General features: G+C 40.6%; 1 protein-coding gene across 1 annotated transcript in view; it reads left to right on the forward strand.

Annotated features, from left to right (window-relative positions):
* Positions 1-25955, forward strand: part of itfg1 (integrin alpha FG-GAP repeat containing 1) — a 125001-nt gene that overhangs the window by 61640 nt on the left and 37406 nt on the right. Inside the window, exons 11-12 of the mRNA XM_084039842.1 lie at positions 17643-17793; positions 19452-19560. Of these exons, the coding sequence (XP_083895968.1) occupies positions 17643-17793; positions 19452-19560 (260 nt within the window). The remainder of the gene's footprint in view (positions 1-17642; positions 17794-19451; positions 19561-25955) is intronic.

Genomic DNA, 25955 nt, shown 5'->3' on the forward strand with positions numbered 1-25955 from the left:
AAGTGTTATTCACGCTTAATGAGGCTCACCGAGTTAAGTCTAGAGATGACCTATTGCTATAAAGTGGTATAAAAGAAAAACAACCTTACTCAGTGTCTTGTATTATGACTTGATTCCACATGCTCACATTGTTCAAGACACTATCCAGAAATATTGGCATGTTTTGACCATTGGTCAAGCCCTCACACAACACTTTTAGGGCCCGTCTCTCATATGAAAGAGGACCTTACCTGCTAAATAATCATTGCCAGATCCTAAACAGACCCTGGCTCCCCTTAAACAAAAACTCTCCCTGTGGTACCTGTACCCAATGCTATAATACTTGGAGATCTAATAACTTTAGACACTCTTGGATCAATAAAATCTATTTTGGCCAAACTACCCACGCTCTTTGGAGAATTTGAGTTGTGTTGCGTTAGTGCTTCTTGTCTGTCTCTATATTATAGACACTGTCTTTGACTCATAGCCCATCATACCAAGGACTGCAGGTCCCTTGATGTTTAGCTACATAGGTTCTGCATTAAGGCTGATCAAGGGATGTTCCTTGAACCTTTTGAACTGCTACATTCACTCGCTGCATGTTCTTCCCATAGAGAAGGTCCCTGACTGGAAACTTGCTTTATAAAAACAAGTTTTGGTTGAACTAATATCACACTTATCAAAGTAGTGGACAAAAGTTCACATAGCTTTGAGAATATGAGGGGACACAACATGCAGCTTCACGTTGACTTGCTCTTATTCACACCAGAAGAATGTTGTGAATATAGATGTTATAGTTTGTAGCTTCCATCAACACTTTTTGTTAAAACTACAGCAGACTTTCATCTTCTTGGACTTTGCTTAGTAACTACAGTAAGTCAGATACTTGTGTACATAACATGGCAGTACATCATACCTTTGCCTAACCCATAGCAGCTGCAAATGTGCGTCAGGTGTTATGTGTATTGTTTTTGGATAAATGTTGCGTCTTATATATTGCCTTTATATCAAATGAAGTACAACAGCATGCAAAGTGTAGCCATTATACTTATGAGTCCTTTCTTTTCTCAACTCACCTCTACAGCTTACTTTATTTTCATCTTGCCATCACCAGCATGCAAATTAACATTAAGAAGCTAGTGTCAAAGCTTCAGTCGACATGACTGTAATATTGACTACAGTTAGTGTGTGTGTGTGTGTGTGTGTGTCTCTCTCTCACAGGATTGTAGGTGTTAGCCACCAAGCCTTATAGAATGGTATTATCCTCAGCTGTAATCATGTTTTCCCTACTATTCCACAGCCATACACTGATTAAATGACACATAGGCCAGCTTTAATGTGTTGATCCGCCGCTAGCAACTTAGCTATAATTACAAATGTGTGCACGTACATCAGAATGTGTTCTTCAAGCAATGGAAAAAATAACGGCCAGATCACCTTCCAGGCAGCCTCCCTTTCAGCCAGATCAGCACTAGCCCAGATCTGAGGCTTTTTGAAAGTCGTCATCATCCACAGTGACTTTTGACCTCAGCAGATGGCCACGGGCCAGATGAGACCAACAGATTACAATGGGCCATTGATACATCATTGCCACCCTTGTACTGTGTGTGCACACATCAAACCCATGGAGATCAGCCTTCATATTGGAGGGAATCTGCAGCACATAGAAAAAGACGACTCGGTGTCGATGTAAATGGGACTTTGCAAACCTGCTTATGAGCACACAATTTAATTTCAGCTCAAAAAGAAGTATGAAAATTGTTGATGAAGATCTATCTGACTTGACTCATAAATCATGTTCATGGACGAGGTGATGTATAAAAGTTTATTCACGCCACATGTCATTACAGTGAAATAGCTGCAAGTAGTTAAGTAACATTATCTTCTCCTGTAAAAAATATAACAATAAATAACATTGGTCTAGTCATTTATATGGGGTAATATATGCACGCCTCTAAAAGGTGCATTTGTTGCTTTTGCCTCGTCTCTACCATTTTTCAATATTTCAGACTGTCACTCCCACCATATGAAACCATCAAACTGACCATTTTCAAAGTGAATTAGTCAGTGTGCGTCATCATAGCATGGCAGTGACCTGCTCCTTCTTCATAGACATCAGGTTCATCTCACAGCGGATGGAATAGAATAATTCAAGAATCTTGTAACTACTGTTGTTTCCTTATGGCTGCAGCTAGATTAATGAGATTTTTTTTTTCCCCCAGTAGAATTCCTGTCAGCTGAAATTGATTTTTGTCACTTACAAGTCTCATTGAGGAAAGAATAATGAATTAATTTAATGCTTGTGTTACTGTTTTCAGGACTGCCTTGTTGTCTCATGAGGGCTGAATAATTAAACGTAATCAATAATGTATTACTTACTGAAGTGATGATTTTTTTATATATATATTTTGCCACTTTAATATTGCCAGAAAAAAACCCATCTTGATTACCAAGATGGGGAATATTTTGCCCATATGGAGCATAGATAACATTTTATCTATGCTCCATATGGGCAAAATATTTATTATTTCTGATATTTTTGGAACCTCCTTAATTTCCCCTCCATTTCCTCTAAATTGTTGTTAATGAAACAGTTGTTAGGCCTGAAAATATCAAAATCAGACTCAATTTGAAAGGAGTTTGTTGCCAGGTACTGCCTTGGTGTTCAGTGTGCACGATATTTACAAAGAATAAAGCAAGTCCTGCAGTCAAGAACATAAATAAAAGAAAAGAAAATACCCTAAATGAAAAAGGCACTCTATATGCATATGCATCTATATATATACATAGTAATATATAATAGAGAATTTTACAGTTAGTGCAGAATGTTGTGCAAAATATTTGTGCAAACATTTTTATATAACTTAATGGATATATGTGGACATATCATGAAATATCTACTTGTTGCTGTGTATTATGTGCCAAAAAGGAAGTGCCTTAAACTTGCATTCTCACTACTGACCATCAGGGGGCAACTCTTCTGGTTGTGAAAATAAGTTTATCTATGAGAGTATCAGAATATTACCCTACTTCCCACTTGATGTATTAATTATTACCATAATGTATTTTCAAAATAAAGTTCAGACTGTCACAGAAAGTGAAGTGAAGTTCAACTTTACTGATTAGCGACTCACGTGACTAGTGAGTGACTAACAACTCAAGTGATTGCCTAGTGATTCACGACTCACTTGATTACTGACTCACATGACTGTTTGTTTGACCCATCAGTAAAAATATAATTGTTTTCCCAAACCTCCGATAAATAAAATACAGTTGTAATTGAAATAAAATAAGATCTTTTAAAAAATAAATCATATTCAAACGTAGGCGTACACGTTTCTGTTAAGACCAGCATTGATTATTTGTTTTTCCAAAAAGGGCACAACTGCTAAATATGTAAGATTGAATCCCCTGATGTCTGCCTCTGGCTGGCTTTAGGAAGCTGCAGCGGTGTTGTTGATTAGCACGAACAGAAACCTGAGATGGGGGTGAGTTAAGGACACTTCGCCTGGCAAACAGATGGCGTGTTCATTTTTCACACCTGATATAATTCTATCAGAACACACATAAGTCCTAATCTATACGCTCTCTGTTTGAGTAACATTGTTCATCACTACGCAGCCATCCCTTAATAGTGACACTAAAATGAATGTACTTGACAGAAAATCCTTTTCCAAAAAATTCTTTCTTCATGTAATTTGTGCAAATGACATGTGTGGAGGTAGAGAACGAGGAGGTGGGGAAATCCGCACAGCTGTCCTCAACATCCTTTGTTTGCTTGTGTCGATTTGTTTTGAAAGGGCATCCGTATGGGTAGTGGTGTGGAAATGTTTATGCCAGTCAAGTCTCTGTGCTGTTGCAGTTGTAGAAGTGCTAAACTCTTCTGTGATAATGAGGCGTGTGGAGTGTTTTTGTTCGGTGATTTCTATTAAAGTGAAGTGTGCGGCGTGGGCAGCAGTTAGAAGCGCTGCCTCGCTCTGCTCGTTTGGCTCTGACCAGCCGATGTCAGAGGAAAAATCAGACTTCTACACTTATAGAGCTGGACGGACCTATTGCCTATTGACAGCAGATCTCAATTGTTGTTGCAGAGGCAACGACAACGGGGAAAATACGGTAGTTTCTGCTTTGAGCCAAAAGATTGTCACAGAACTTGACTTTCTTATGGCAGATGTTTAGATAGCTGTGAATATTTAACTGGCGCATTGCGTATATCTGCTGAGCTGAAAATGATGTTTTCTATTATGCATACAGTATTCATCAGTATTAGAATAATATTCACTAACACAATGGGCCCAAACAATGCTCATTGCCCCACAAAAGCTCATTGTTTGTGATTTCCTATTATGAATTCCAGTTATTGTTAAACACCTTTACAAATCTAATAATATTGTCTCTGTCGGATTTACGTATGCTACACAGAAAGTCTTGTTACCAAGAATTTGTGTGTCTTTGAGTAAAATATCGATTATCTGCCTGCTGTCTCATTGTAAGGTTTGAGACTCACAGGAGAAGAATCAGCATGTGCATGTTCTCTTAGTCTCTTTCTCTCTCTTCCCCTTTTCTACATCAAAGCCGTAGTGTTTGGCTGAATCCTGCCAGAAATGCTTTCTCCACGGAAACACACAACTGCCTCCATTCAGCACAAAGATAATGGCCCCTTCTTTGCTCAACAATTTACTTTGGAAATTAATTAAATCTTTCTTGTTAAGATTTTAGGGCTCTCTGGGAGATTGAGCATGAGAGGACTGTGTATGTATAGTATATGTTCCAGGGGAAGATGTGGAAAATATGACAAATATATGTGTAAAATATATGGATCATGCTGGCAGAGAGACGGCAAGGAGAGCTCCCTCAATGCCTCCCAGTCGGTTCCACACTGCTGTAATCTGCCTGTAGTGATGTTGAATGGGGGAATCCTACTGCATTAGTGGATACTTATTCAACCTCAGTCCACACTGTAAAGAATAATTATTTACTTAGTATTCCTTAATAGTAGGCGACATCCCCAGATATTAGTATAAAAGGTCTTTGTTGCATTCTTTCTCTTATAATTGCTCTTTTTCCACTTTTCGAGAGTATGACAACACAATGGTGAATATTCCCTGTGGAGGGCATGGAAATGGAGCATGAAATGATATGCCACTTAGTCTTAATATATTGTAGTGAGGTTGGTTTATGATGTGTGGGTGTCTTAGCTGGCCCTTTGACTCAAGCAGCCAGTTAAATGAAGAACTCACTGTAAACATGAGAAGTTGTTGAGATTCGTTCATCTTCTCTAATAAGGTGTCCATTTCTAGATGCAGAATACTGATGAGTTCAACATATAACTATAATATTATATAAAAACACACTATTGTGTCGTGCCAGCACAGAAGAATGGGCTTGCCGAACCCATGATTATTTCAATTTCCTAAAGCAATTAGATTTGTGTGGGGCAGGCTTTAACTGTGCTATTAGCTCTTCCAACATGCTTTTACCATACAATGGTTTCCCTTCTTTTTAGTCTAGAACAACATGTATGCATTACAACACCCACTCACTAATCAGATTTGTGTGGTGGGATACACCCTGAACAAGTAAGTGAATATGATCATCTAAATGGTGTAATTAATGCCATTCGTTGCCTCTCCAAACTACTCAACCACCATTAAAACAAGGGAGATGAAAATGAAGCATAATTTAATATATTACCCGTTGCATCTAAAATACTAAGAAGCTGTTTTGGCGCAGAGTTGAGAAGAAGTTTGACTGTTTTTTTTTTTGTTTGTCTAGTTTGTCAATCAAAAGCAAACAAAGTCAAACACGTTGCATGAGGTAATATGACATGTGCCGTTTGTGAGCCAGCCCGTCACAGAGATGAGCAGCAGCATGCTTTAGATCTGTAACAGTGATACGTGATGATCCAGCTTCCTCAGCAGCAGCTGCAGTAGTATTAGTACGTTTAGTAGATGTTGTTCATCAGAGTCAGGATGGAGGAGCTTTAGCTGTATTATGAGGTCTGTGCGATGTCTTCCAGAACTGTAGCACTGATGAAGTACTGCATGCAGCAACCACAACTAGTCATTACGTAAACAAAGCACACATCAAGCAGCTTGATTTCCATACGAGCACAAAATGTGGTCCTGGCAGCGCAGTTTTCTCCACAAAGGAAGCAGCATAGTGTGAAAATGCTTCGCAGAACTCGTTTCCCATCATTATTAAATTAAGTTAATGTAATGACGTAGATGGAGAACAACTTTTTAAAGCCCCTCGCTGTGATGCCGGTGAGAAATGAGTGTTGGCTGCTTGTAGCAAATAGTGCTACGCAGATGTGATTCGACTACCAGACTATTATTACAGGCCCTATGGTTTTCTGCCGGAGCAGCTGGCAGCCCGGCCACTCTCTCTACTCAGGTAGAAAACACGCACATGCACTCACACACTCCATTCATCCAGTGCCCTCAGGGAGACCGTGAGTGTTTGATGTTGAAATGGTCCACCCCAGCTTCATAAGAGCCCCCTATCGCAGGTGAAATGGCCTAAATGTCACACTCCTCCTGGCTGCTGTGTGCGTGTGCGTGTGCGTGTGCGTGTGCGTGTGCGTGTGCGTGTGTGTGTGTGTGTGTGTGTGTGTTTTGGGAGAGGGTACATGTAGCCATGCATGTAGCAGTATGTGGCGAGAGGGTGCTATTTCTGGACTACAAAATGAGGTCATAGGAAACGGCTGAACTTACATGATTTCAGTTCTGTTGAAGCCCTACATGACAGCACACCACAATGCCTCTGCCGCCTATTACTGGTGAGTTCAGGTACCAGTGGGACTGTTATCGTCTGTCAGAATGCACCTCCAGATGTCACAGTTGTCTTTGGAAAGGAGAATCAAGAACAAGACAGAAAAAGCCTTAAGGAGACGTGGCACATCTACACGACACACGTTCACGAAAACATAACACGTACACACATCCGACGAACTCTTCAGGCTATAGGTCAGCGAGTATCTGACAGTAACAGAATAATGCACTTAACCTCTGCTTGAGGTTGTTGCACAGCAAAATCTCCCAAAAAAACCACACTCTGTCCTCATCCCTTCGGTCTGTCTCATGCCCTGCAGTAAACATGTATTTTATTGCAGGAGACAGGTTTGTTTGCAGTGGTTGTAGTGTTCTGCTTCTGTCACTCCGTTCTGTTGCCTCACTCACCGAAATACATGTTAAACTAAACTGTCTGTCTACCGTTGAGTGGATCCACTCTTGTATTAAGATTTCCTACAGCTGAACATTTGGTGGCAAAATATATAGTTGGAATGTGTCTCATTGATAATGTAATTTGTGATTTCTATTGTTTTTCTTATTGGGTCCAACCATAGACTCTATATAAGAACTGGACGTAACCCATTGGGTTGTAGACTACAGTTTTGAAGCCTGGAATTCAGCATTTTAGGCATCACCATGCAACCAGTGAAAGGCCTCGACCTGCAGCACGTTGTCAGCTCTCCTCAGGCTGCTGAACCGCTGTGGGAGTCCCCCAGCACACCGTTCTGTCTTGTCTCATCCCTCTGTGTGCGGGAGGGTAGATGTACCTCAAATCACATTTGTGGGACCTCTCCCCCTAAACCGTGGCATTTTGAGGCTGGCGTGTCCATGTATTATGCAGCGCCTTTCCAGCAGAGTCCGTCTGCAATCCGCTGCGTAATGCAGCCTCCGGAGGCTTCCTCTCGGCCCAGACAGACAGAGCAATCGGATCTCAGTCAGATCTCATGGAGACACATTAATGCTGGGTCTAAATGTCATCAGGTTAAATCAGATTTAGATACAATCTGGACACATTTACATGCACGTTTTAAAAGGGGGTCCTAGTGAAATAAAACACTTTAAAGGAAGAAAAACGACAGTTGTGCTTGTTTGATAAGTTTGCTCTGATTAATAAGTGGTGGTTTGCATCAATAAGAACGACGTAAAGGAATATTAAATACATATAAATTCATTATTAGTCTCTGTAGCGGACTGCAGATATACTGTAGTCGGAGAGAGTCATAGAAGCGAACGTGGCTGTATTGCAGTGTTTACATCTGTACTGAGTTTAGATAAACTCAGAGTTGAAGTTGAAGTTTACCTAATCCGGTGCCCACCCACCTTCAGCAAGCAACAATTAATGCTCTTGCTTATGTAAAGCTCACTGCTCTTCACCCTTTTGATGCCTGGATGAGTTCCATCACATTTAGTGTTGCTCTCAGTGTATATGCGTGTGTGTGTGTCTCCATCTATCAGTATGCAACCCCACCAAGCAGCTGCCAAGAGCTTAGCAGGCTGTTGCTAGGCAATGCCATTTAAAATCCATCCTTCTCTGTATGTTGGAAGCAGGGTTGCTGCGTTTGTCTCTCGGTTTTCTTGCTAACACCGGGCTGGAAACTAGGGTAGCATGAGGGATTTTCCTTGTTAGTCCGACACTATATTTTCTTTCCCAAAGTGCAGCTTTGTTGGTGGGAGGCTGGTTTGGCCTCGGATGACTTCCCAAACAAAGAAAATTAAGCAGCTTTCTAGGCAGCTGTTCAGTAATAGCATAATGAAAGAGGTCGCTTGCTATTTGATGATTAGTTTTAAAGAATGTCATTATGCCGCATTCTAGTGTGGAACGCTGCAATGCTATTACAGCAAAAAAAAAAAAATCTGTGGAGGTGTGTGTTTGTGCGCTTCATTTAACGGCGTGCACATCTTTTCCTTTGAAGTTATAATCTTCAGTGGGCATATAAATACATCTCTGGGTTGCTATCCCCCGTCATGGGTTGATATATAACACAGTCGTAATTCAACCTATATCCAGGTTCTGTCATGTTCCCCAGTAACAGCAGTGTCAGATAGGTGTGAGAATTAATCCTGTCCTGTAAAGTGTACAGCCTGTATGGTGTCCATGGATTTAACCATTGATATGTGATCTGTGAGGAGATGAGTGCGACAAGACTACAGCTATGCTTGCTACTCCGCATTGTGCAAAATGCTCATGGGAACGCTTACAAGCAGATTATATAATGTTGACCTTCTTGATCATATTAGTTTAGTCAACTACAAAGTAACACAAAGCTTTTGACAAAATAAAGGAGTTAGAAGAAAAGTTAAAGAACTTCTTAAATTATTACAATTTATTGTCTAAATTCCATTAAAATCAATACTTTTTGATATATTTCAGTTAGTGGGCTGCACGGTGGTGTAGTGGGTAACACTGTCACCTCATAGCGAGAGGGTCCCGGGTTCGATGCCCGGGTTCCTTCTGTGTGGAGTTTGCATGTTCTCCCCATGTAAGCGTGGGTTCTCTCCGGGTTCTCCGGCTTCCTCCCACAGTCCAAAGACATGCAGGATGGGGATAAATTAATGCATGACTCTAAATGTCACGTAGGTGTGAATGTGAGTGTGAATGGTTGTCTGTCTCTACATGTCGGCCCTGTGATAGACTGGCGTCCTGTCCAGGGTGAACCCCGCCTTCGCCCAATGACAGCTGGGATCGGCTCCAGGCCCCCCCCGCCCCCCCGCAGGATACACGATGGATGGATATTAGGTCCAAAGTGGTGGACCAGTGTCTCAGTCCTGAATATGTCAAAGTCCATCTGGTATCATTGTTGACATCAATGGCCAAATGTGCATTCTGCATTGATTCCTTAAAAGCGGGGCCATGTAGCGAAAAGCTGGATTATCCATCATAATCTGACACAACTGCAAACTTTCTTCTTTTTTTTTCATTTCCATGATTGAATATAGCGTTCACATGCCGTCTGGTACTGTGTCAGAAGCTGGGTCAGTTATTTTGGGTGATTATTGCTGTGAAAACATTAACAAAGCCAGTGTTTAGGCCTCGGGGGTTGAAGTACCGCGGTGACAGATGGGGACTTCGAGCCCGTTGCCCAAATTCACACCCAGGCTTTAGCAATGATCTTCACACTCATTCTTCCTTCCCACAAACTTCGCGACTCTGGCATTCAGAATTGGAGAAGATTGTGTTGTTTTCCCAGCCGGATTTATCGGCAAGCTGATAACACTAATCTATCCTTAATATGAATTGCAATACATTAGGATTTGGTAGCAATTCTTAATAAAAGAAATGGAAGGGAATGGATACTTGAATTGTTTCACACATCAAGGTCTTCTTTTCTAATGAAAATCTTGTTTAACACCGTTGTGCAACAAGCTCATTTGTTGGTTTGTTGTTTCCTGTGAACAAAAAGACAAATAAGGAGACACTCAAAAGAAAGCTGAGTGTGTAACACAGTAGAGTGGAAGGAGAGCAGGGAGGAGAGAGTGAGTGATGGCAGGCGGCTCGAATAGAGGAGTGACACCACCAAAGGATGTACTTTGACTTTGTGCCTGAAAAAATCTACATTAACATTTATGAATAATCTCTTCCAAAGGTTTTAATTGAACTTTTTAATGAGAGTTTTAGTTTTTCATGTATTTAAACTTGGGAGACAGCCTGGCTTTTTTATGAATGGGTCAAGCTCCAAAAACAATTGGTCCTACACTGACTCTTCCAAACTCTACTCCTCCAGTTTGTTTTGGTGCTCTCTTTTTGCATCATCTGGGCTGTTTTTTAAAACTTTATTTGTTTCTCAAAATTTCGAAGCTCATCCTAATAAAACAGTTCGAGTAGTACTCATCATGACTGACCTTTATGTGTAAAATGGGAAAACCGTCTGTGAGGGTACACTTGCTTTACACTTGCTCACAGCTCACATTCATGAACGCTAGTAGAAAGTAGAAATTGCTTTTGTATTTCAGGGTTCACAATAAAGAAATGTTTGAATCTACGGATGTAATGGACACTACTTCTACTCTTAACTTGCCTCAATATATTATTTTGTCTCTACATACATCTACATGTAAATTTCTAGTGTCTTTCCCCACTTATTTTGCTAATTTATGATCATCATTATGATTAGTGGAATCCCAAAGTAAGACATTCTGTCCATATTTTTACTGAATCTGACAAAGCTGAATGTTTTTGTTTGAAAGTTTTTGTTTTCTAAACCCTTCTGGTAACTTTCTGTGTACACGTGCTTTACTTCTACCACAAAAATGAAGGACAATAGCAATTGAGTGAAAGTTGCAATATAATTTACAGTGCTTAATTCTAAAGAGGAGCATTAATATACAACATCTATCACCTATTTCCTGTGTTAAAATATGCCATATTGAGAGCTGTAACCTGTGCTCTCAATAATGAATTAAGCATTAAAGAGTGGATTAAATCGATGTTGACAACACATTACCATCCTGACTTGAGTCTTATATAGGGACTTTAATACAACGGTATGTCATCAGGCAGGATAGCCTTGCACCAAGGAAACTTCAAAACTTTATTTTCTCTGGTTACACAATTTTTCTCTGAAAATATTAGAACATTGTTTTCTAATATTAATATGACGACAAAATTAAACCAGAAAAAAGTGTCAACTTTTCAGTTTTGTTCTTTTGACACAAAAATCCATTAATTCTAATAGGTGAATAGATAACAAGTGCATAATAAAAGATTTGGGAGCATTTAGATTGCCTCTCAACGGCTCTCAGCATGTTTACCCCTGAGCTGGTGGCTCAATGCTAACGGTGCTAACAGCGCTAAAAATACAAACTAACCCAACATCATTCTCAGCTCAGGTAGACATTAATCCACTTACTTATAAAATAGTTGTTTGCTGCTCTGAATGTTGTCACTGCTTAAAAAAAACAACCTGTAAGGCATTTTTATCAAGAAATGTGGTTTGTGAAGTGTTGTAGGAAAATACAGGAGCGAGTTAAGAGAGCGACGGAAGGTCATTTTGTCAAAGAAAGAAGTCTTCTGCTGTGGTGCTTCCATCATCGAAACCGAAGAGAGCATTATCAAAGGCGAGAAGGCATTTTATTAAATGTCCTTGGTGTTGTGATTGGTGGACAAAAAGTAGAAAATGTGGAACAGAGGCAGATAAATGGATCTGGAGGGAGATAGTAGATGAATGGATAAGAGTAGATGAGAAAAGGAAAGGAATGTCAAGCAGGAGGTGGGTTTGTTTGGCCTCTCAGCTTGAGGGAGATGAGTGGAGAGGTAGTGGTGGATAGATAACGGTGAAGGTGGACAGGCAGCGCTGGCCTCTCTGAGCGTCTGAGGTGGAGGAAGAGAGGGGTCGTGGTAGTGATCAGTGGTCAGCCTCCTGCCAGCAGACTGCCTCTCTGGAGGCCAATTAGAATGGAGGTGGGCAGAGCCGGGAACAGTGGAGGAATCCCCGCAGGCGCGCACACACACACACAAATTCACACATCAGCGATGACACTGGGTTCATACAATAATCGAAGCCCCCAGGCGCACACCCTCAGACACACACATGCTGGCATTAGTGCACACACAGGCGGAAAGCACATTTCTTTTAATTTATTTATTATTTATCCTTTTTTCAAGCTGACATCAATTTTACAATAATAAATTAACTGCTCACAAATTGACAGCAACAAAATGATAATGTTTTTACGTTGCATTAAACTTTCTGCCATGCATTTTAACTTGAAATGAGGGGCTTGAACTTGCGCAGGCTAATTATCCAGGTAAACATGAAATATAGATATTAAATTAAAGACAGTAGTCAGTAAGGACATTTATTTTGAGGGGTCTGTGTTTTAGCTATTTTTGAGTTTTGTTTGTTTTAATTATTTCTTATTCAATGTTTTTTTCAACCCAATCCCAATTGGAGACCTTTGATTATCTACTAAGATGCAATCTGAAAATTCACCCTTTTTTCAAACATTTTGTGCCAAAGATGCTCAGTGCAAATTGCAATAAATATTATAAAAAATATATACAAAGCAGCAAATAACCGCTGTGACCTGCCAAATATGGCACACCTTAGAGGAATACTCCACCCACAAAATGGCCATTTGTATATCAATTAGTCTGCGCTTGTTACCTAGAATTCATGCATTCTTACACGTCTCTAAGGTGAACGAAGAATAAAAGAAATGTAAAATGTAAACGTGGGCTGCATTTACAAATAATTCCATCCTCACAGACACTCTCATAAAACCCCTGCAGTATAATCCAAGTCTCATTCAGGTAATCGTATGCTCACTATATCCCAAACACACATTTTCGATAGACTATTCACGCGGAAGTGTTTCCCTGGGAGGATGCGATGTGTCACAATCAGCAATTTTGGTGCTGTAGCAAAAACACGAGATTGCACAGCGTTGTTACGGAGTGGAGTTTCTTCCCACCCAAATAAACTTTGAGCATAAACACCAGCTTGGAGACGGCACCAAACCTGGCAACCTGCCCGGTTCTCTTTTGGCCTGTCATCAAGCTACTCATGAAATCAACGCGCATTAGCAGCAGCTGGTATGACCTGTCGGTTAGCTCCTGCTAAAAATGAGTAGCTGCTGCCTGAGTGACTTGGACGTTGTTCATTGCTAATGATAAAAACCGAGGTGAGATCGAGGTCATTCACAACCAAATCTTTTTTTCACATCACCCACATACGTGCGAGTGAAATGCTGCGAGTGTGTGCCATCTAAGGAAGAGCAGCATTGCAACACAAGTAGGCTGAGGAGGACGCTTCTTAGTAGAGTACAGTGAATGAATCGGCTTTTGATCAGGTGAGATGTGTCCAAATATGTATCATGTTTAAATATAGTAATAATAAATATAGTTGATATAGACTGTATGTGTAAACGTGTTAAAACGACTGCTGTTGATTCAAAATCAACAGATGTAAGGAGGGAAGTTGTTTTTTGTTTTCTCTCTCTCTCTGTGTGTGTGTGTGTGTGTGTGTGTGTGTGTGTGTGTGTGTGTGTGTGTGTGTGTGTGTGTGTGTGTGTGTGTGTGTGTGTGTGATCCTCATGACCTTGAGTTCATTGCTACCATCACCACCCCTGCAGTGCTGGAGAGAGGTTCTTTTTGAAGTACAAAAATATCAGAAAGGACACACACACACATACACACACACACACATTGGTGAATAACAGTCAAATGCCTCTTCAAGTTCTGAAGTCTGAAGCTTTGAAAATGGCTGTATTTCTATCAACACACACGCATACATTGGTTGTCCCTGAAAAATTGCGACAATTTCCTGTATCTAGAGACCTGATTATCTGCCGGTGAGCCAATCAGCGCTCACCATTAGGAGTGTGTCTTGACCAATAGGTGCTGCAGTGACAACTGGTTATTTTCTGTGGATGCTGCGTTAAGCCTAATGAGTACGGGAGAAGGGGCCAGTGCATATGCTGTATTCATGGATTACACAGAATGACCTTTCACCAAACTTCCAGCTAGAATGTGTATAATCACAGCCAACGTCGGTTAATCCAGCCCCCAGCCCCACCCCTCCCCTCCTCCCAGCACATGTAAAGATGGAGACATCCTGAGACACCAGCATGTTTGCAGAGAGAATTGTCATCTGAACTGATGCTATTTTAATCTGTGTGCTGGAGGCATTACACGTCCGCTTTAGGAATTAATTAAAATCTTGAACCTCCTTGTATTTGCAATGTTTTAAATACAGTTGCCTGTCATTTTTGGCAGCTGAATCCTGCTTCCAGCTAAGTGTCAGACAACAGTAAGCAGGCCATTTGAATTGTTGCCACACAATTTAAAAAGGGAATTTGTTTCCCCCAGTTGCACACAGATAGCAAATTGGAACGTAGAAAAAATAATTTGATGCTTAATTATGTTTTTAAGTTCTTTTTACGGCTATTTATGGTGATGTCGGAAGATTCACATTCAATGATAATCACTGTAAAGTACATTCTAGACTACCATTACAAATACATGGAGTGTATGGACCCTTCTCCTGCTTTAACAATAGCTAAAGAAAAAAAGTTAACATTACCCAACAAAATCAGAGTGGTCGCCCTCTGCCCTCTGACTCATTGCACTTGAGCGTGCATAGTCAAGAGAAACAGAGGTCATATAAGTCTTTGCCCAACTATTCTGCAGAACAGCTGCCTACACTGCAAATCAACCCAAAAAGTCAGAGATACAGAGAAAGCATTCAGTGGTAAACTTGATGACTGACATTAGCAGAAGGCTACTCAGCTACTATATCGTCTCATAAAAAGAGACTATATATCAGCAGGTAGAAAGATGTTTAACATCCAGTTTTGGAAATACTAGTCAGTAATCCAATATACACTTATATATATTAAAATAAATATTAAGTCTAAAAAACAGCTGTAATACTTTACCATCTCTCTACCATACATCAGCATTAAAATCATTCTTTTGGTTTGTTTTTGTGTTCATGCACACAGTTTCATGCACTGCAGTACAAGGTCTTAACACCAAACCACCCATCGCTGCCAAAATCCAGCTGAACTGGTGAACTACGTCTGCTCCCGATGATCTGAGCGCATCAAAGCAGCCATTGGATACTTACTTACTTAGATACGAAAAAACTACAACGATAAAATAACAACAACGTTAGTCAAAAAACGTCACTACTTCAATCATGTTTCCTACAACCACGCTCAGAGCACCGGAGAGGCACATAGAGCTCATTTCAAGTGCAGCCCATGTTTTGTAACACAGTAATCAATCACATTTTGTCAAGGAACACACTCTACAGTATATATTGCAATATTTCTTTGTCTGACATTGTGACAGAGGAATATTTCCCTCCGAGGATGGGACAATTTATGTTTTTTCCAACACTGCCTCACACGTTCCTTCAAGTTTTTAAAAGCCTCCTGGATGACAGATGTTCCACCAGGCTCTTAGCTTGTAGTCTGCTTCACCTCCACTCCCAAGACGCATGCTTTGGGATAGAGCGGGGAGGGTGGGGAGTCATTTAAGATCCAGAGCAAGGGAGGGCTTTTACGCTTAGTCTATTTTTAGACAGAGCCTTTTTTTTTTCTCCGTTGCCTCTCCCAGAGAGATCTAAGAACAGGTAGAGAGCAGTCTCCAAAGACTGAAAGACACATAGATAGAGAAAGAAGGTGATTCAGTCTCCCCAGAGACTCAAAGGGAGATGGTGACACATACTGAGCACACAAAGCACATGTAGTAGAGAGCCGGAAAAATGAGATTGAGTCCCTGAGTGGTTGGGGTTTGTTTCAGCTCTAGCGAAATACTCGCCAGGGTGTGGTCACAGCAGTGCAACGTTTGCTGAATATCCAATCAAACAGAAAAGTATGAAAAAATAGAATGTTATCTTGTTGGTAGAAAATAAGTATTTTTGTGTCTTGCTTACACATTTGTGCAAAAAAAAATGGTGAGTTATACAGTTATACAGCAAGGTAGTTTTTCCCCCCAGGTGGGGATAAAATGTGCAGCAGAGCAAGAGAGCAATGACTGTGGATGTTGTTTTATCCAGGTGCTTGAGGCTGAGGCAGCTCTCATTCTCTTAAACACGGATGCTCTTATTTTGAAAGTCCACCCTAAAACTTGAGCGTAACCATCTCCAGGGAGTCCCTTTGTAAATCATCAGCCACTGCAGGTTGAGAAGGACTTGTCCTCTGCACAGACCCAGATTGACATGTTATTTCCATGATTGACAGTAGTGACATCATCCAACAGTTCATGGCCTTTCTTCTCAATGGATGTACTGAGGAATCACAGATTGGTAGGGGTGTGAATCTTTGGCTTCACTTCGATTCGATTAACGATACAGTAGTTGGCGTTTCGATTCAAGGACGATTTTTTTTTTTTTGTAACGATTCGATTCTGTAAACTACGATTCGATTCAGTAACTTGTAACCAAAATTCTATATCCATGAAATAAACATGCAATAATGCGAGTGAGACTATCTGTATTCTTCTGAAAGGTGAAAAATAACATATTTATTCTAGAAAAAAGTAGTCCTGCATAATATTTTATGCTGAATACTAAAAATGTAATTAAACATTGCTCAGTTATTTTTAACATTTTCAGTAGACTACATGCTGGCAGGGGAGAGAGTGTCTTAAACGTATTAAAACATTAATCATAAGTAAGAATCACGATTCATCCGATTAAATGCATTTATATCGATTATTGGGGAAGCCAAAACGATTCATTCTATTTATTTATTGTAGCAGATCGATTTAGTAGAATCTATAGGACTGACTATCGATTCATCGATTAAACGAATGAATCGTTACACCTCTACAGATTGGAGATCCTTAATTATCACTAGTTGTAGAGGACTCTAGGTTGAGCTTCTTTATTAATGGTTTGACAATTCTAGACTTATTAATATCACCTATTATTCATTGGAAGGCGGCACTGGCAGAAGCTATATTACACAAGTACATTAAAGGTGAAGTTAGTAGGAGTTGTGGACAGAGTGAGAGTCACCAAGCGGATTTTATGGACTAATTTTATGGTTCGAAGCCGTTCGCAGTGAAATATAACAAATGCCATTTGGTTATTAAGCCCGAGTAAATTCCACAAGGTCACCATGTAAAGTTCAGTCAGAGACACTAACACTTGGGTTTGGCTTACCCACCAGACCGCCAACACATTGTTGTGATATGAAAGTCAAAAACTGCATCAGAATAAGTTCATTCCTTAATGTCCTGCTTAGACTCTTGGGACCGGCTCATAGCAAGAGGGAGCTGGCGGGGGAAGAGCTGCTATGATTGAGCTGATTAACGGGTCACCTGGTGACATGAGCTATTTTTCTGTCATCAAGGTGTCTTATTGTCGCCGTGTAGGATGCAAATAATAACATCCTCTCTTTCTCTTTCTCTTTGTCTCCCAGTGGACAGCAGGCCTTTCTGTTGGAGAACGTGCCCTGTAACAACGCCAGTTGCCATAGTGTCGGAAGGATGTTCCACATCCACTGGGAACAATCAGATCTGGGCGCCATCCAAAACGCCATCATGGCAACATTCTTTGACTTCTATGAGGACGTAAGTGGTTTGCACCATTCCTTTGTCCACACCTTTAACTACGTCTTCCTCTCCTGTGAGTGTCCACTGCCTTTGTTTGTCGCCTCTCATCTGTCTAAGTAATGCACTACAAGGACACTGGTATCAGATAGCTAAATAGACAACTGATGTGGCATCCAATTTCTACCATATTAAATAAATTGATGCTAAATGGAGAAGAAAATGAATAAATCTCACAGAACACACAAGAAGCTTTGATTTCTCTAATGCAGAAAAGTAGATGATGTGTAAAGCTTCTTCTCCCACTCTGACCATATTTATTTTATTATCACCTTTCCTTTCATGCTCAAAAAGTAAGATTCCAGGCTTGGACAGAGGACAGGACAATGTCGTGTTTAGTTTAGTGCTTGTTTCTAATCAGTAATGCACTTTAAATTGTTGTGAAGGCTTGTGTGAAAGCCATAATTTCCAGCTGTGTGTTTACAAGACAAAACACTATTATGTTTTAACACCTCTTATACATGCTGTTGTTTTCATTTATGTCACCATGAATGGTGTAAAAGAAATGATGGACGCCTATGTGCAGTGCATATCACAAAACACACACACACACAAACTTGTTACATACATACAGTACATGCTTTAACGTTATTATTGACGCACATATGAAATATTTTCATCCAGGCTGTATACAAATATGAGTTACAGTACAATACACTACAATACAATCATTTCCTCCATTTCTGATTCAACACCATCAGGAGCGACAGTGAGAATGTCATAATGTTATAGAAGAACTAAATTGCTTTATTAAGCATATGGTAATATTGTATTGGTAAGATAGAGGCTTGGAAGACATTAAGACAGCACAAAAGCATTTGATAAGGTGTATTAGGCTCCTTGTTTATTTAGTTTTTACATTTCAGATAAAGACAAATAGTGTCTCCGTCAAGGACATTTATATAAAACAAGAATGTACTGCATTTATAGACTTTCTTTGACATACCTGATGACTGAAGTTTGGGAACCGCACTGAATGAACATTTCAAATGCCTGTGTGCCCACACACACTGCACAAGGAGGCAGGGGGGCGAGGTTACGGGCATCGCACCCGATATTTTGATTTAATCGATATTTCTGTGAACTAACAGAAATTTGTTTATCTAAAAATAAATGAATCCCATGCAGAAAAAGGGCACTTTGTCTCTATGAGGGCAAAGGTCAGGGGCTCAGGCCCTGATTGTATCTGTGTGCATGTGCCTGGTCTGATGGGCTTTCGTGACGCAGCATCACACAGATATGAAATATTTGTCTCTACATTGACTTCATGTGTAATTGAGCAGCCTAAAATATTAGTGTCACCACTGCACCCAGAATAGGCAACTTCGCATAGGACAAAAGCTGTGTCTTATCAGAATTAATTATTAGTGCTAATGCGGCTTGTCTGTTAAATTCCGCTCTCTCTCTCTCTTTGTCTCTCACCCTCTCTGAGAGAGAGACTTAGAAAATAGGAGATAGAGACGTAGAGTGGAGGAGAAAAAAGAGATGATACGATAATGCTGGATCAGTCACCCAGTATGTCAGAGGGATAAAAATGTACATCAGACGACACACACACACACACACACACACACAATGCTTCCATTGTCCCTTATCTATATGCCTGTCTTCATTTGCAGGGTATATTAGACATGCTGGTTCTAAGCCAGGCAGAGGGCAAAAACGACTTGATCATCCATGCTTTGAAGAACAATTACGAAGCCGATGCCTACTTCGTTAAAGTGATGGGTAAGTGTCTGATTTGGTGAAACTACGCCATGTTCCTCTCCCCTCTCCACACGCCTGAACCATTTTATAGGATGGGACACATGAGGAAAGATGAAGCCACCAAATTGCCTCTTTCTGTGTTCTTTGCAAATCACATATAGAGAGACACAACATATTTTAATATTTTATGGGGGTTTTTTTCTTTGTTTTTTTTTTTAAATCGCCCCCTTTAGACCAATTAGATTCATTGAAGATGAGCAGCTCTTTTGCCAGACCTAGAATCCAGATGGTCATGACTATTATCTGTCATATTATTAAGATTTCTAGCCTCAAGCTACTCTGTTTGTGGTGAAGGGGGGGCGGGGGGGTCCACCAGAGTCTCCCTCAATCCTCTTCCTTTTACTTGTTGAAAAGGGCACAATATAATTCTCACATATTGTAATAGAATTTTTATTTAAGAGGCAGAACCTGTGATCTTTGTTTGTTTGCAGTCAGTCTGATTAGTTCGTCCCGGATTGGGTTGTTTGTTTTATGCCTTATGTGTGCTCCTACGTTATTATTGGGAAGCGATGAAAATCATCCTAATTTTTGGTTGAAAATATACAAATATAAATGAAAACAAGAGCATACTTCTAGAGTTAGGATTTGTTTATTAATTGAAAGATGTGCTGTTATGCTCCTGAACACACACGCCTGTTACGCATCGTGTAGCCATGGAAACCTAGATGATGTCAGCCTCCTCCCTCTCTCCACATGTGGCCTGACACTTTCCACTTTGACTGCCTGATGAAGGTGTCAGGGATGCCAGAAAAATCACACTTATTCTGTCTGTGCAATGACACACAGATGACTAACGTTCACTAATTCAGAAAAAATAGCCCAAAGCGTTTGTACTGTATCCTGAGTTTCAGTCACACTTTAAACCTGGTATTCACAAATGATGTCTGACTGAAGCAGCTGTAGCCTCGATATCTGCATGTGATATTCAGAAATAGTTTTTTATATTTTTGGCTCACAGCTTTTTATTCTTTTCAGTTAATAGATTTCATTTTTTTTTTTTATAACAGGGTCTTTTGAAGTCAAAATGTTGGTACAGCATTAGTACCTAGTGACATTTGAGGAAAGCAAAAATAGTTCCACTCAAGGGTGGGCCTTTGCACAGTTTAATCTGTCACTCTGCACTGCTCATTAGCAGGAGAAAGAGTGTCGTTCATCCCTTTTTGTTGGCGAACAGTTGGCGAACAGTTGTTGTTTTGTCTTTTGAGGAAGGGAGGGGCTAAAAATGCTGCGCTGCTAACAGATTCACAAGAAATGCACATGAATCATTGGCATGCCCTTGTAAAGCACGCTTGCAATATTATATGTAATCAATATTATGTGCCAAGCATTTCACGTGGTGATGCTCCTTGTTCATTAAAAACACACCAGGCGCTCTGAAACACTGCAAACGTGTGACACCGTGAAACAGCAAACTAAGAATAAAGGCGTTTTGTAAAAGCAAGTTTGGTATTTTGCAAAAATCTTAGTTAATGTGAAATTGGCAAAGCAGATTGGCACAGTCTACTCAGTCAGTATATATTTCATGTGGGTGTAAGTGGCATTTAGTGAGTGGAGGGTTGTGTTTGGCGTACCGAACATTGGTGGATGATTCTACAACGTTGTGACTGGAGAGTTGGATTAAGATTAGTTGTGTCTGACACAAATTGACATCATGACATCCTCAGTTTGGTCAGTTATAGAACTGTTTTTGCGAGGTTGAGATCAATGCAGGGTCCTAGTGTAGGAGCCAGTGGTTTCTAGGCCCCCAGAGTTGTACATATGTTCATTGTTGTGTCATATACTGCTGTATATACTGTCATATGTCCATACAAGAGCAGCGTCCAGCTGGTGGTTAGTGACCAGTAGTCAGAATGTTCCAGTTCAAAGCTCTCAATCCTGATCTGGAACTGGGAAGCTACTCATGCAGCTAGTCTGCAGCAAGGGATTGGTTTGCATGTTGCCTTGCCTATGAATATGTTGGGAGGACAGAATTGTCCCCTCCGATATTTGAGCAAACTCGTTATCCTTGGAGTGAACACACACACACACACACACACACACACACACACACACACACACACAGAACAGCTGCATATCACGCAGCATCGCGGCGCCCCCGAACCTGGTCCCTTTCCTCTGTTGCACACATCCCAGTCTGGTGGGGATACTTCCACAGCAGAAGAGCACAAAGCAATACCGTCTTACCCGCCACGCTGTGGGGCAGGTAGATTCTTCTCTTAAAATATTCCGACTTACTTCTCATCAAGTTACCATTTTATTCTTGTAATATAACTTTTTTCTCAGAGATCTCAGATATGTGGGACATGTTTTGAATGTGCAGAAAATGTTTAACTAGAGGCGAAAGCTTGCTGAAACACGTCAGCTATTAAAGTCTTCTGCTTTTATGTGATAGTAAATTGTTTATGTAAAATCCCATCATGGTTGTCAGGCTGTTCTTCCTCTGAGAACAGTGGGGGTCGCCAGTCTCTGGCACTGTTATTCCACATTTAAAAAGGTTACTTGGGGCATCCTCTAGCTCTAGCTCACCTGGTAGATCATGAGAACAATGTAGGCTTGAGTCCTTGACAGCGGGTTAGATTCTCCTCTTTTCCTGTCATTCTGAAGCAGCATTATTAAAGGCAATAAAACCCATCAAATAATCCAAATATGGGTTTACAGCCCGAAGCAAAAGGAGGAGGGAAGAGTAAATCAGGCCTACATATGTGTCGACTGAGCAGAGATCATGACAGAGAAGTTATCTATGGGAGAATACATATTTGAAAGCAATAAAGAAGAGCCTTACTGCGTAATATACAGTATGTATTTTGAGTTGTTTTGAACTGATTTCCACTTTGGTCTTAAGTTTAGTATCAGACCGATTTGAAAATGTTTAAACTGGCCCAAACCTACTTGATACTTCCTTTACAATAAACAATATCTGCAGCTTTCATTAGTGAAGCAGCCAGTGTGCGGAGCTGTCAGTATAGACCTTGTTAGCAGTTTGTTGTTATTACCATCAGTAGTAGCTGTTCACAATAAGTCATTTAATTGTCTGTCAAAACAAGTTAAATTGTGATTATGCTCAGTTCAAACATATTTAATGTAAAGTGTTAAAAGACCCTGCACAGCTGTTCCTGTTCTTAGTCATTGGCTGATTAGATCTTTGCTCGGGTGGAACATGCAGAGCTATGCCGTTAGTAGTCATTGGGTTCCTAAAAATGGGGATTTCTCACTCATTTGGGTCTACCATGGGTGTCCAGGGCTTCTAACTTTTAGACAAAAATGTAAATCATCACATCATTTTCTTTATCCATATTCAAATGGTATCTCAGCTTGTCAAGTGTTCTTCTGTGGACTCTTAAGACGTGGGTTGCAACTGAATTCGGTTGGTTTGGGTGTCAGAGAGGCTCACTGTCTAGATTCTAGACAGTGTCTGTCTGGGAATCGTTGGCTCAACAGTAACAAGCACTTTGGTACAAATCAGGAAGTAGTAGTGAATATCTTTGGGGGAAAAATACATTAAAAAAACAATATTACATATGATTTCATGTGACAATTAACCAAGAAATTGTCAAAGGAAGAGTCATGTGTTTTCAGTCAGCCTTTCAGCCTCTGTGTGTACAGTATGCTTGTGTGTGACCTTGACTCATCGCCCTTCCTGCTGCTCCAACATGAATTCCTTTTGTGCCGCCTCCGTGAACGCTGCTGTTCTTTTCGTTATCCGTTTCTTGTCTCACTGCAGCACATCAAACAAAACACACAGATACACCCACACTAAAATGCCTGTCTCCCCCCCCCACACACACACACACAAATGCTTTCAGCTCCCCCACTTCTATTTACTCGACTTCAGTTATTACACGTTGGGTTGTGAATATTTCATGCATGTTCAGTGTTTTTTTCTGCATCTAACTGACTACAGACTAGAAAGCAAACGATAAGCTACCAAAATAAAAATGTATCTGTCAAGTGTTACACCCTGTTCATTCCTCTCCCCTGTGAATGTGAGCTCAGATGCATCTTAATAGCCTCGCACCTCCTGTGAAACCCCCCTGAGGGTGAATTTGTTTATTTACCATTCTTGTCATGCGTCTCTGATAGCGTCGCTGATAGCATTACACTGTAATAAGTGAGTCTGAGGGTGTGAACCTCATATTCAGACTTGACACATTCTGTCAACTCCTGATGGGTGTTTTGTAGACAGCCTGATCCAGTCCTCCATTCTGTAAGATGAAATCCTATTTCACTCAACCCTCCCCAGAGCATTATTGAACTACACCCACTGAAGGATTGACTTTGTGTCGGACTTAGCGTGCGTGTCTGTGTGCGTGTGCGTGTCTGTGTGTGTGTGTGTGTGTGTGTGTGCGTGCGCGGCGTTCACATGCAGTTTGTGAGTGAAAGGTAAGATCCCAGGATGCCCACGGACTTCCCGGGATAAATCCATCACAGATTGGCCTCAGACAGCAGCCTTGCCTCTCGACCTGCCAGAGGCCTGGACTCTAGCTGGGCTTTTCACACTGAGATGACCTGAACCTGTACCGATCTGACATCTCATCCTCCCCTGCGCTCGACATGTAGTAGTTCACACACTATCGCATTCAATCAAGACCCATGCCGCTGTTGCCATAGCCGCATACATTATTTAGGAGCAGGCTAGAGGGGTTTGTGTACAGCTGCAGGCCAACGATTGGCAGCTAGGATGCCATTCTGTAAAAAGAAAAAAATATATATACATATATGAATGAGAGGGAGTAAGGGCGGGGGGCATACCAAGGCTATAGCTCATTTTTATATACTTAAGGTCTCAAAATGTTTATTTAATTTATAGTTCAGTTTTAGCCTCGCTGTCTGCTTTCTTGGCAAATACTGCAAACTATGACACACTTCGCTGGCATTAATTTACTTACTGAACATTGCAGATTAGATTCTCTCACTGTGGAGCAATGCTGACATGTTGCTTTTTGTGTAATTAAACATATTGACCACATGCAGGTGTTGGGGTGCCTCATACTTTTGGCTCTGGTGATTTTGTTCTGTGGGTCGGTTGGTCCACCACTTTGGTCCAGACTGACATATTTCAACATCTATGTGATGGATTGCCATGATATTTTATACAGAGATTCATTCATTCATTGATAGATCCTTCTGACTTTGGTGATCCCCCTGATTTAACCTCTTGGACCCCCATGAGGTTGACATGTTGTGTTTTTATGAAGCATCTCTATTGGAAGGATTGCTGTGTACCTTTCAAACTGTTAGACACATTGAAGCTGCATGCTTAGAACCTGATTGTGTAAATGTGTCTTAAAGTGATACCATATCTAATTCCTCTCTCCATTCGATACGCTGCAGGTCTAAAAAAATGTCAATTACTGTCCTGTAGATTGGTTCAATCAGAGTGTGATTTTGTAATTTTCCTGCCATAAAGTACACAGTAGAATAATCCAAGATGGATTTTAAAGGTCACAGTGAAATCTGACATAAACATAAATATGAACTTTACCCAAATAACTGTATTTTGTATGTATTTATTCCAGCAAAATGAGGATACATCAGTAAAAAAAATAGGCTTTACAGAAATGCTTCTTTCTAAAGTATATTCTTTCTACAGGCAACGATGCTATAATCCTAAAACTCTATGTTTACCCTTTCATCAACATGAGATTATTCTGAAAATAAAGGTGCAGCACATCCACTTTATTTCATTTGCGTTTCCTTCTTCTTATTCTTTGGCTCATATAGATTAGCTCCGTCTTCTTGACGTTGGGCAGCCGATCAATAGTGACAACCATGTGATTGTGACACTGGCAACCAAGTACAATTTACACTCCTCCAAGTCTGGCAAACTCGATTATGTGTTGTCACAATCCTCACAAGTAAAACACATGTTTGTTTTTTTAAGTGAGAACTATACATTTCTGGGAATAATGACATGTATTGTGACTCTTTTTGAACGTGGTTGATCGTTAATCAAGCTGCTTGTTGACGCCCACTCTCCATACGTGCTAGTCAGAATTCTCTCGGCTCTATTCAAACTGGCTGTGAATTAGAATTTGGAATTCCAGCTCAGGTGTGTGTGTATACATATGCATACTAATTATACTATTATGGATTTTCAGGAAACATAATAAGGACATGCTTGATTTTTAACTCTAACTCAAAGCAAAGTGGTTCCACTTTGAGCTGGAAGCGACAATGAAGCACAAAGTGTCTGCAGGCTGGACAGATGGATGGCTGATTACTGCTGAGGAGGGAGGAGATGGGAGAAATCACAAACTCCAAAATTAGAAAGATAGATCAAATGGAGGGTAGGAGGGTGTGTGTGTGTGTGTGTGTGTGTGTGTGTGTGTGTGTGTGTGTGTGTGTGTGTGTGTGTG

Source organism: Eutrigla gurnardus (assembly GCF_963514095.1).
Source record: "Eutrigla gurnardus genome assembly, chromosome: 1".
NCBI lineage: Eukaryota > Metazoa > Chordata > Actinopteri > Perciformes > Triglidae > Eutrigla > Eutrigla gurnardus.